The sequence below is a fragment of the Nanorana parkeri genome, unplaced genomic scaffold (genome assembly GCF_000935625.1).
Source record: "Nanorana parkeri isolate BGI_ZX_2015 unplaced genomic scaffold, ASM93562v1 scaffold129, whole genome shotgun sequence".
Taxonomy (NCBI): domain Eukaryota; kingdom Metazoa; phylum Chordata; class Amphibia; order Anura; family Dicroglossidae; genus Nanorana; species Nanorana parkeri.
The window spans coordinates 1,317,857-1,331,229 of record NW_017306397.1 but is presented as its reverse complement, the minus strand read 5'-3'; the positions used below and the strand labels follow the sequence as shown (position 1 = coordinate 1,331,229).

The window sequence follows — 13,373 nt, the reverse complement described above, 5'->3', positions numbered from 1 at the left end:
TAAGAATTTTAAGATATAAGACATTTATATAATATATTATTATTATATTATGTTTATATAAAATATTTCATGCATAGTTTATTACATCTCCATTGCCCAACTTTTAATGATGTCAATTGTAACCTGAAATGTCCCTGTTTCTTATTAATAACGCCACAATAACACAAAAATGTTTTATATGCTAATGGTTTATTTAGGTTTTTTTATTCTTATGTCAAACGATACTGAAACAAGTGCAAAAAGATATTTATAAAACCCAGCTGAGACAGTAATTCTTAACAAGGAAAAGTGGATGTCCATTATCTTATTTAGACACTGTTATCCTGTCACTAAATAACAAAGCAACAGATTGTCTCTTTAAATGTTTGAAATGTTGACAGCCATACACACAGTGACAGATAATTTAGACAATAAATTTGTTTCCGTACACAGCGTGCAAATTAATTGGTTGCAGAGCAACCATTTCTGCAACAAAGTCACTTCACAGTGCTAACTCCAAAAAGTAAGAAAAAATGCAAGGTTGCGGAAAGTGGCAATCTTGTAGGCTAAGGTATAAAAGACATATGCTTATGTACAAATAACACTTCAAAAGATTATTTTTAACACTTTAACATATTATTAACAAGCTCCTAGCAATGCACTAATATACATAGAGGAAAGTGTCTTTCCTTTGGGTAAAAAGTGAGACAGCAAGAGATAAGACATAAACAAAAACTGCAATACCTTCTCTTTCTTGTCCATTGTGGTCTTGTCCAGTGAACTGCAGGAGACTGAATCCTGTCTAGTGAATGATCTATGGTTAAATACAGGTACACAAGAGAGGCAGTCCTAGGGGAGGGCTAAGTTAAACAACAATTGTGTAACTGTTTCTAGGGGCAAAAGGACATCAGTGCAATGCTGTGTAAGAGAATTAGGAACTTGTTTTATGCTAGCAAAGCTGCCTGTAAGGGTACCATCTTGCTCCATTATAATGCAACTTCAATATATGCCTGGTTATGCATGTAAGCATCATGTCACTTAAGAATAATGGATCTATTACAGCATTAAAATAATACAGTTAAAAAAAACAATTTTTCAGTCTCTCAAGATTTTATCAGCTTCATTCTTAGGAGGAAAAATAGTAATTTGATACTCTAAACTACATTTAAATTTCAAAATATAGGACATTTATTTGCAGGCACCTGTGCTTTTAGATTTGGCAGGTTCAAAAGACATTTTGTATAGGTTTCACAAAAAACAGAAGATGGTTGGGGTAGCTGATGGGTTGAAGTTTTATAAGGCATGTTAGAAATTACCCCCCTGCAAAATTATTATGCAACAATGTTTTCACATTTAGGGTACGGTATATCATTAGGTGTAAAAGAGGTAGCATTAGTCACCAGACTCACTGCCCCCTAAAGTGAACCTGCCTAAAGCTTTAAAATAAGCCCTCACTGACCTCTTACTGCATGCATTTTGGTGCAATCCATCTTCAAAGTTTATAACTTAGGTACTCTGTTGGAGTTGTATCCAAACTCTTGGCAGCTTTATCTCACTGTATTCTCTATCCCAGCAGTCACTTAACAGACTTTCAGCCTTCTAAACATAGAACACCTACTCTATGTAGGTGAAATTAATCTGCTACAAATCTGGCTACAACCCAACCAGGGTTTATTTTGTGAATTTTGAGGCTGAATTGCTCCACATTGTTTGCAGCTACAGAGGATAGCAAGGGCTTGTTTTACAACTCTATTTCTGCTTATTAGGAATATGTAAATACTTACATGTCTGTAGCCTGGACACGGGTTTATTCTAAAAGACCCAGGTCTTATTCTGATTTAGGAATAATTGTTTCTCCTCACAGTGCCCATGATAACATCTTTGGGGTGTGTTTACTACAAGTCACTCTTATGATCACAACTGTACTAGTTGATATGAATAAGGAAGAGATCTTGTAAGTTCTAGGTTCATAATTTGCTTCAAATTTTCATTGTTTCTCATGTTCAAGCACTATCTAATATATTTGGCAACATTCAATTCAGTTATTGGGACTTAGGCTTTTTTGAATATCACAGTACTGTATATAACATAGTCCACACAGCTACACTGTCCATACGTGGTCATATTCCAGCTATGGCGTCTTTTATTTACGTTATTGTATGTTTAAAAGAGACTGATCCTTCCTGCAAAGTACAGCAAAAAGACCTTTCTCTTTAATGAATAGTCTATAAACATGCACAGTGTAATTTCCCAAGCACGCATGTTTATAATAGTGGGACCACTATAATCTCAGCAGTCAGCCTAAATCAGCTGGATTGAGTTACAATCATCCTATTTTAGGGGCACAAGATATCATAGTGTCTTAATGCAAAATACACACAATGCTTTCTAACAGTAAATAAACACATTCTGCTGACCCTCTTACTTTCTGTATGTTGCTGACATCTGGTTTTCTCATAAACAGTCTTTTATATTAAGGTACCTACAGATATAAAATCATATTCATTTGTATCTGGATTGCGCAACAAACTCATGTCTGTAGGTACCAGCTTATACTGCCAAAAACATCTTGGATAAGCTGACCATATTTCCTTGAGCCAAAGTGGGACATTGGGATGGCAAAAACGGGAAGGTTTTAATATTCTGTAGGGTTGCACAGATACCAAGTACAGTACTCGGTACAAGTACGAGTACATGTACCGATACTTTTGAGCTCCAAGACTAGACTAGAGAAAAATTCAAAAATTAGGAGGCAGCTGTCATTTGCAAGGAGCACACGGAGCTCCTGGGGTTTGTACATCTCTGTTTTAATGTACGATTTTGTTTTTATAACTATAAATAAAGGGATGCACAGATACCAGTTTTGCGAGTACGAGTACTGGTACTTGCCGAGTACTTACAAGTACAAGTACTGATACATTTTTGTTTATTATCATGTGACCGTTTTTCTAAAACAATACCGACTAATGATTTCAGGACAGTGGTGGAGCTCCAGAGCCAGGTCCCAGCGGCAACCGCTGCAACCCTGGTAGTTCTCGTGAAAATGCCGAGTATCTGCACTGGTACTCGAAAAGTATCTGTGCATCCCTAATATTCTGTATTGATGAAAATGGAAGATGATAACAAACGTTTTATCACAATATAGTAGATGTATACAGCATAAAGTTTTGGGCAAACTGAATTATTATGCTCTTTCGGATTCAGAGGCAAAGAGCCTCCGAATCCAAAACAGCCCATTGCAAAAAAAATGTGCAGCGGCCATATTGACCACTGGCGCCTCTATACGCACGCATGTGTGCATAGAAACAATAGGCGCCACCATCTTGGTGTATTTTTACATGATGTCAGATGCACCAAGATGGCGGTGTCCATACAACGAATTACTATATGCCCGTTCCAGAATTCAGACAGTTAATATATGTGAATTGGCCTACTTTGGAAATATTACATGCATACATCACCCTTGCATTCTTTCTGCACCTTTTCCCCTTCCTATACTGCCTCATATCCTTCCATTGTGTCAGTCGGAGGAGAAAAGAACTATGCGGTTAGGCTTGAGATTTCTTAACACTCTGGAGCACTGCCCTGTTTAAATGAAAGCTCTGCTGTTGATCATATAAAATGGTTGCCTAAAGACCCCGCCGGCGCTTATTCTGCCTCCATGGCAGCACTAACTGGGAGGAGGTTACATATAAGCGCAGAGTGCCCATCATTCCTGTTGAACTATTTGCATCATAAAGGAATCTGAAATTGTCTCTTGTTCTGTCCTCCATATTTTAAAAATGGATTCTCAGCAGAGGCGAAAGAAGAATGATTATTTATTTGAAGCCAGTGAATAGACAATAATTAGGCCATCCAGTGTGTGCAGCCCACCTGGCAAAGACTCATTTATGACTGATACAAATCGAGGAACATAGAATTTATCACCCATTAGTTTTATAGGGAGATGATGACTAAACTATACATTTCACAAGACTCTGGTGGCTTAGTTATTAAACATTACAGCTATACATGGCCACAATTACAGAGGGTCACCCTGACCTCACAAAGTAGTAATGTTACCTTTGTTGACCAAACCTAGCAAGAATACAAGTGGTGTAAGTACCTATCAGGCAACACAGTGGATTAGTGGTTAGCACTTTCAGCACTGGGGGTCCCTGGTTTGAATTCCAGGCAGGACGCTATCTGCTACATGCTGGAAGGTTAATTGGCTCCCGTCTAAATTTGCCCTGTATGTATGCGTGTACAATAGAGACCTTAGATTGTAAACTCCTTAAAGGGGTTCTAAACCCTCTGTTTTTTTGCCTATATCTACTGCTTGATAGCAGTAGATACAGTATATGCAAAAAGTTTTGTTTTTTTAAACCCCGCTTCAACAGCGGTTTAAACTTACATTGTTTTCACTGCGCGCTCCCGCCCGAGAATCCAAAACTGCTCGGGCGGCCACAAAACATCTTGGGGCAGGCGCATGCGCAGTTCGAATTCTCGGCCGGGAGACAAGCAGAGACGCAAGGTAAGTCTATGGACGCGTGCACCCACATGCAGACATCACTGGATCGGAAGTGCCTGCAAGCAGAGAGGAGTCAGCGCCGGATCGGAGAGCAGCCGCACTGCTGGAGGAACAGATGAAAACATCAGGAAAGAAGAGGAAGATCGGATTAAGATACATCATTTAAGGTAAGTGCTGACATTAACATTGGGGGGAGGGGGAAAAAAATTATCCTTTAACTACCTTTTTATCCTTTTATCCTTTGCTAATTATCCTTTAACGGCCGTTGTAATTAAACGGCTGGACAGCGGCTTCTTGAGGGCGGGTGGGCGTCTTTATACGTCCTATCCCGTTCCGCTCGTGCCCACCGCTAGGCGGCACGCACGAGCGGGAGACCGGCTTTGAATGTAAACAGCCAGCGATCGCTTGTAATATGGTCGGGTGTCAGCTTCTCTGGGGGTCCCTAGGTGACATAAGGGGTCTTAAAGACCCCTGATGTCTCCATAAAGAGGACCTGTCACTGCAAATTGGCTATCACAAAGGGAGCTTGTTTGCTCCCTATGTGATAGCAATAAAGTTCAGTGAAAAAAAAAAAGGTTTAAAAAAATTTGTTACAAAAAAAATTTAAAAATTAAAGTCCCCCGCCCCCACATGCACCTGCATACATGCGTCAAGCACGCCTATATGCGGAAACGCCAATTACATCCATTGCGCCGCACATGTTACATATCGCCGCGAACGTCGGAATGAGAGCAATAATTCTAGGGCCATCAATCACTGATGACACAAAACTGATGAGCGGTAAAAGCTTTTAAAGCGTCAGCTATGGTCAATTTTGAGTATGGTAGTTTTTTGTGATTTAACGGGTGCGCGCAATTTTAAAGCTTGACATGTTTGCTGTCTATTTACCCGACGTGACCCGATCTTTTATATTTTACCAAAAAATTGGGTAATAATAAATGTTTTAGAACATAACGTAGGGAGAGCAGGGTTTTGTTCAAAATTTTCGGTACTTTTTTTATTATACAGTGAAAAAAAAAACCCGTAGTGGTGATTAAATACCACCAAAAGAAAGCTCTATCTGTCCCCAAATTTTTTTATAAAATTAATTTCAGTACAGCGTTGCATGACGGAATAAATGTCAGCCAAAGTACCGCAGCGCTGAATACTGAAAAATGGCCTGGTCAGGAAGGAGCTATAAACACCGCGGTCAGCAAGTGGTTAATGTCACTTTAAATGCAGGGTCTGATGTGACTGTGCACTATGTAAAGCGCTACATTAATTGTCCGCATTATATAAATACAACAGGTCTTTATATCCAGCTTATTCTAGTACCCCTTGACTCTATAAAGGCAACCATACATGTAGCGATTTGCAATCGATCTATGTACGGAAGAGATCACAAACAAGCAATGCATCATTGACTCAAATATCTTGTCTCTGGTATGTGTTTTTTTATTTGACCCTGAAGTGTAAAAACTGTTTGGATGCAGGCAGAAGGGGTTTTTGTTTTGGTCAGTAGGAAGGGGAGAGACTTCAGTTGGGCGGAGGGGCAAGGTTTTAGCTGAGGAGGGTTTGCTTGAGTAAGAAATGTCACTGCCCCCATTTCTTTTCTGGCCATTATTAGTATAATCTCATGGCTATTACTTAAAACAATTTGGACATTTACAAAAGGGGGATATACTGTATATTCTGCCCTGGGTGGCAAATGCTTGATTATACATTACACTAGGTACGCCACTGAATATAGTTGCATACAAACACTGACTCCTTTATGGTTAACTCATAATACTATATTTAGTTATTATTAATGCTAATGATCCAAAATTTGTTCAATGTAACAAAAAGTACCAACTTTTTAAGTAGAGAGTGTGATATACAGTATAACAGAACAACTGTGTTTAAATAAACTTTTTACACATCATCACAGTCCCCGTGCATTTTCTTATACTTCCACACATAGCTGTTGAACCAGTTTTTTTTTAAAAGAATGTATATTGACCAGTCAGTATGGAACAAAACAACAACATACCATATGTCACAGATTATCAAAATATTGTTTTTTGAAAAACACAGAGTTTTTTATGTCAGAGGTTAACAACACTTTGTAAACATTATATACACTATAATACCAATATTACCAAGTATTGGGACACCCCTCCACATCATTGGATTCAGGTGTTCTGTGAAATTTCCTTGCTATTAAATATTCCACGGTCACCTGTTAGTGGTATTATAACAAAGGGAAGGCAACTGGGAACAACAACATCTCAGTCACGAAGTGGTAGGCCACGTAAAATGACAGAGCAGGGTAATCGCATGCTGAAGCGCACACTGCACAGAAGTTGCCAACTGTCTCCAGAGGCAATAGCTACAGACCTCCAATCTTCATGTGGTCTTCAGATTGGCACAACAACAGTGCGTAGAGATCTTCATGGAATGGGTTTCCATGGCCGAACAGATGCCTTCCATGCCTTACATCACCAAGTGCAATGCAAAGCGTCGGATGCAGTGGTGTAAAGCACGCCGCCACTGGACTCTAGAGAAGTGGAGACGTGTTCTCTGGAGTGACGAATCACACTTCTCTGTCTGGCAATCCGATGGACGTGTCTGGGTTTGGGGGTTGCCAGGAGAACGGTACTTGCCTGACTGCATTGTGCCAAGTGTAAAGTTTGGTGGTGGGGCATTATGGTGTGGGGTTGTGTTTCAGGGGTTTGACTTGGCCCCTTAGTTCCAGTGAAGGGCACTCTTAAGGCATCAGCATACCAAGACATTTTGGACAATTTCATGCTCCCAACTTTGTGGGAACAGTTTGGGGGTGGCCCCTTCCTGTTTCAACATGACTGCGCACCAGTGCACAAAGCAAGGTCCATAAAGACATGGATGAGCGAGTTTGGGGTGGAGGAACTTGACTGGCCAGCACAGAGTCGTGACCTCAACCCGATAGAACACCTTCGGGATGAATTAGAGCGGAGACTGCAAGCCAGGCCTTCATCAGTACCCGACCTCACAAATGCGCTTCTGGAAGAATGGTCAAAAATTCCCATAGACACACTCCTAAACCTTGTGAACAGCCTTCCCAGAAGAGTTAATGACAGTAATATTAGACACTGCCTGCTCTGAGACTCACTTTGTCTGACTGTAACTTTGGACTTGGGAGTCTGATTAGGAATCAGTTACTGTTAGCTAATTCAGTTGTGTGTAAACATTTTAGTTTGTTCTCCGTAAACAGCAGGTTTATATCAAAGGAGTTGGGGGCGTGGAAAACATGAAAAGCAGCCTAAAGCTTCACCTTCTGTCTCAAAAGGAAAATACAAAATATTAAAGTGCATCTAAAGTTATTTCATTTTATTTTGGATATATTGGGGAAGGAAGGGAATTGCTGGGTTATTATTGTTGTCTCTGCTGGGAATATTCACCCTCTCTGTTCATCCTGATGATCATTGTCAGCGGGACTGAAAATCTCACATTTTGAGTTGTCTAACCTGCCCTATATAAGTAGAAGTGTAAGTGGCTGCTCAAGTCGCCCTTTGTGCCCTGCCTGCTTTGGGCTGTGAATGTCTTAACATAACATAACATGATTCAGATGCTTTGAAGTGCTCTCAGTAAACAGCCAAGTACACATGCACACAGCATGATCACTGCTTGTAGGGTGCAGTAAACCCTATCAGCAGCCAGTGAACGAGTGTCTCTATCTGCAATTTAATACAACCCGATACCAGTGAGGCTGAAATAGACTTTTAAAGTATATCTAATATTTTATATACTGCAGTTTCCTAATTCTTAGATGTGATGCTGGTTTTTTTTCCTTTATTTTTACCTGGTGATCCACCCAGCAAGTCTGTTATTTTTTTACTTTCTTTAGCAGACCAAACTGTATAGCAAAAGTGGCAGATAGAGGGTTGGGACAAACCATTTAACAATGACAGGGAGCTTAGGCTGGGTTCACACCTAGGCGTACCAAATATGCGCGTTTGCCTCGCGCTTCGTGGCGCTCGTTTTTACTGCGATTTGCGTAACAAATGCGCGTTTCCGAGGGCTATCCGGCTGTATCCTAATGGATACGCGCTGCAAATATGCCCCAAAGAGGCTCCTGTACTTCTTTGAGCGTAGGGCGTTCCTACGCGCTGTAAAACGCCCAGGTGTGAACCAGGCCTTACAATGGTCAGCTTTTATAAATTTATGTAAAATCTTGAACCCAAAAGAAAAAAAACCCTGTTGCTGTGACTGACTAAAAAAGTATCATCTGGAGTTCAGCTATTATTTCTTAGTCAAGTCCATCTAAATCTGTTAGTCCATATAAGGGTGCTCACACACCTTACAATAATCGTACGATAATTGCTTGGAAATCCCGATCGTACGATTATCATAAGGTGTGTGGAAGCCATGCAACCTCTACTACTATAAGGTCGCACGACTTTTAACTTACGAACATGTTTGAAAACCCGCCGAACATCGTACGATGTTCGGCGGGTGTGTAGCATGTTCGTAAGATAAAAGCCGGACGGGCCGAAGTGCGCAAGCGCACACTGCCCGTTCGGCATTGCGGTCATCGGAAGCCCGCCCCCCAGGGGGCGTGGCTTGCGATCATCGCAAGTTCGATCTGCCTAGGCGAGATAGGCAGATCGTACGTTTTTTTAAGTACCTTACAACCATCGCAAGACAAAAGTCTTGTGATGGTTGTAAGATGTGTGCCCAGCCTTAGACAGAAAGTGTGTTACTGGCAGGATGACCAGGTGAAAATAAAGGAAAAAGGCCTAAAAGAAAACAAATGCAGCCACTACATTTAAGGATTGATAAACTGCAATATGTTACCGTCTTGTTTTTAGGTTTAGATACACTTTAAATGACCAGTTAGATCTACCCTATTTAAAGTCCAGGATATAAAACTGAGAGATCCACACATTAGTATATTACAGATTAAATTTTTTTCTGCAGTTATGAAGTGTAAAGGTGGTCACAGACTTTAGGTGACAATCTCCCAATCTGGTCATTCTTGAGCAGATCGGACAACTGTGGTGGCAATTTATCAAAACCGGAGCAGGCAGAATCTGGAGCAGTTGCCCATGGCAACCAATCAGCTTCTCTCTTCAGTTTATTCAGTTAAGCTTTGAGAACGAAAGAAAGAAGCTGATTGGTTTCAACTGCTCTAGATTCTGTCTGCTCCAGTTTTGATACATTCCCCCTCTGTGTTTAGGAGCTCCCTGCAGATATCACTGGCTAAGGGAACAGTATTTAAGCAGATTAGAACACTTTGTCCAAACACTCTTGTTTTTCTCTGATAAGCTGACACTGGAATTGTCTGCTGAGAGCTACCCCAAAGCTTCCAACGTGCCTTAAAATGTATTTCCACCTTTGCAACAAAATTTTAGAAACTCTCACTATAGAGTGTGTTTGTTATGTGTTCCCATTCACACAGCATACCTAAAAATACTTTTCTCAATATTTATTACCTTTCTAATTTTTAGCTCTTTTTAGGAAGCTTGTATTGTTCTGAACAACTTGCAAGGGACACATTGGTTTAAAAGTTCATAAACCTGAAATGTATCACCAAAGCTTTCAGATCTTAACCTCTTTTTAGGACAGACAGCGTGCACATTTAGGAGGTTATTCACAAAGATGCCGAAGGCAGCCGAGTGAATAACCCAACCGAAGTGAAGTGAGCCGAATGCTGTTCGGCTATTCACTTCTGGCTTGTATGGCTGATTTCAGCCGCACACCGACTGAAATCAGCCGTACATCAGCTGCCTTCGGTCAGCCGAACATTCTCTGCATGTTCAGCTGAGCCGAAGTGCAGAGGGACTACGACTCAGCCGATCCAACATCTGGATCGTCTGAGCCGAAGCTCCGGCAGCTCACTCGCTGTCGTTCGCCCCTATACATATAGGGGCCGAACAGCAGTGAGTGAATAGCTGAATGCTGCCGAATGCTGCCTAGCTCTGTATTACCGAGCAGAATAGCAGAATAGCAAATAAGTGAGAAAAAAAATTATTGAATCTAAATAAATTTGAAAATGAAAAAAATAAATAAAGAAATTTTAAAGAAGAAAAAAAATAAAAAAACAATTGGGCGGAGCTAGCAATGAAAGCTAGCTCCACCCAACTGTTTCCTATTGGCCGACACCTGCTAGAGTCTTCTAGCAGATCCCGGCCAATGAATAACAACTGGGGGCAGAGCCGGCCGTGACGTCACGGCCGGCTCTGCCCAGTTGTTATTGTTTAATGACAGATCAGCGTCCCCAGGTCATTTGGGGACGCTGATCTGTCATTACAACTGGGCAGAGCAAGCTGTGAGATCATGACCAGCTCCGCCCCGCTGTCTTCGGCAGGCCATTTGCGTCACTTCGGCTCAGTCGAGCCGAAAGCATATGCCTTCGGTTTGGCTGAGCCACTCGGCCTACCAACGGGGGGCAGAGCCGGCCGTGACGTCACGGCCGGCTCTGCCCAGTTGTTATTGTTTAATGACAGATCAGCGTCCCCAGGTCATTTGGGGACGCTGATCTGTCATTACAACTGGGCAGAGCAAGCTGTGAGATCATGACCAGCTCCGCCCCGCTGTCTTCGGCAGGCCATTTGCGTCACTTCGGCTCAGTCGAGCCGAAAGCATATGCCTTCGGTTTGGCTGAGCCACTCGGCCTCTGTACGGACTATAGTGAATAGCCCGTACAGCAGTCCTTCAGTTCAACTGCACTGAAGGGCTCAGGCAACCAAAGAGACCCCAAGGATCAGCCGAAGCTACGGCTGGATCCTTCGGCTTCTTTGTGAATAATCCCCATAGTTTACAACTGATAATGAAGATCTGCCAGCACAGTAAAGACAGGGTTAGTTGTGGTAAACATAACTCCCCAGCTCCCGTTTTACATTACATAGAAGGGGAAAACTTCAGAATATAGTTTTCTAAGAAGAGCAAATAAAAAACAGCAAATGTGAAGTAGCTTTTTAAAGCCATGGTATTTGAATGAGAACATTAAACAAATATAAAGTAGGTTTCATCCTAATATGGCTGCAAAGGTAGCAACACACTTTAAGGTAAATTAATTATTAACATAGAATTAAAATTCTATGTCATTCTATGTCTATGATCTATGCCGATATGACTGATGTGCTTTTTTGGAGTGGTTGTAAAGTAAAAATTAGATAAGGCTACATACAGCAAATATAAAACCATTCAAATAGTGTGTGTTTATACGGTTATTATGGGAATTTCTGTCTGCAGCTGACTTTTAGGCTTCTTATTTTAGCACTAAATAAGTTAATTATGTCTTAATCACCATTAACTACAACAATAACTTCCAACTTTACCAGTTTACTAGCTAGTTTTTGTTCTTCCTGATCTTTACTGCTGGTGACATTCTCAAATTCTGGATTACTCCACAAACAACATAGCAAATGCAATATAACTATGTCACCAATTGTACTATGGAATCAAACGATTAACTACAACCAGTCAAGGCTAGAATTGATAAAATTGCCTTAGCTGACAAATTACTAGTGCATTCAGATATTCATTATACTCATTGGTGTATGAATGTAGAAAACTCTTCTAAGCACTGGGTGGAATTTATCAAAACTGGAGCAGACAAAAACTTCAACAGCTGTGCATGGCAGCCAATCAGCTTCTCTTTTCAGTTTGTTCAGTTAAGATTTGAAAATGAAAGAGAGAAGCTGATTGGTTGCCATGCACAGCTGCTCCAGTTTTTGTCTGCTCCAGTATTTTTATTATAATTCTTTATTTTCATAAAACAGGAATAACCACACAAAAATATTGCAATCGTAAAACATTACAAATCGAGTCTCACAGTGTGAAGTGCAAGTAACAGGTATGAATTTGTATGCATGGATCCTGTCACTTTTCAATCTAGGCAACACTTACTACATTAAACAATGAAACACAACAAAAAATAAAAAATAATACGTGTATATCTTATGAGTAGTTAGAGGAACACAAGGTCCGTCCATCCCCGGCAGAGGGCCGTATACCACAACCCAGATAGGTGACCTGAGCATCACTACCTGTGCTGCCCGAGACAGGATGAGTACTTGAGCACACCTGCGATATCCCTGGCATAATTCTGTGAATGGCAGCAGGGGTCCTATACCAACGTGTAAGAATTTTATAATTGCACTCCTGGATTCTGGTGCATCTAGAGGTTTTGTGGGCAAAGTAGATCATTCTTTATTTTTGGCCTGGTGTGAACCGGAGCTCCAGTTCATGTTCCCATTTGTCGAAGTACGGTGGGGCGCTACCCCCGGGTGTGAATCCAGAAAGGAGTATGCAATGGTTACTACGTGTAGGAGTGGTAGGCCGGGTTCGCACTCTCTCTCAAATTCGTCAAGGGTCGGATAAAAGTCCTGGCAGGAGGCAATGACTGGAGAAAATGGGACAGTTGCACCCTCTGCCAAAATTGCAGAGTAGACCACCGGGGTTCTACTGATAGGTCCCCCCGCGTTACCCAGGTATCATTCCTAATAAAGTGCTGAGCCTCATGGATGTTGGTCTCTTTTAACGCTCGAAAACCCGGGTCTTCCATTCCTGGGGTGAATCTAGGGTTGCCTATGATTGGAAACAAGGGAGAAGGAGCTGGGGATACAGCTTCTACTGGAAAGAATTTGCAACATACGGCCCAAGAGGAACCTATGGTGGGATGGGTTTTCACCGCGGATGGGATGTCGCTTCTACACCAGGGCAGCGCTGACAGGGGAAGTCCGGCTACTGATTGTTCGAGTCCTATCCATCCTCGCGAGATGGCACGCTGCGTGGTATCTAGTCACATCGGGAAGGCCAATTCCCCCATGAAGTTTATGCATACGCAAAATCGATGATTTGATCCAAAGGGGCTTGTGGGCCCACAGAAATTTCACAAAGGCACTGTTGACGGCCCTGAGAAAGAACTGTGGGACACGGA

The 13,373-nt window shown here is 41.5% G+C and overlaps 1 protein-coding gene across 2 annotated transcripts in view; it reads right to left on the bottom strand.

The window, feature by feature from the left end:
• SLC2A2 (solute carrier family 2 member 2) overlaps window positions 1–771 on the bottom strand; it is a 39,553-nt gene extending 38,782 nt beyond the window's left edge. For both annotated transcript variants that reach the window (XM_018553756.1, XM_018553755.1), the window contains exon 1: window positions 724–771. In XM_018553756.1, the coding sequence (XP_018409258.1) occupies window positions 724–741 (18 nt within the window). In that variant the 5' untranslated portion in view covers window positions 742–771. The remainder of the gene's footprint in view (window positions 1–723) is intronic.
• Window positions 772–13,373: the final 12,602 nt, after the last annotated feature.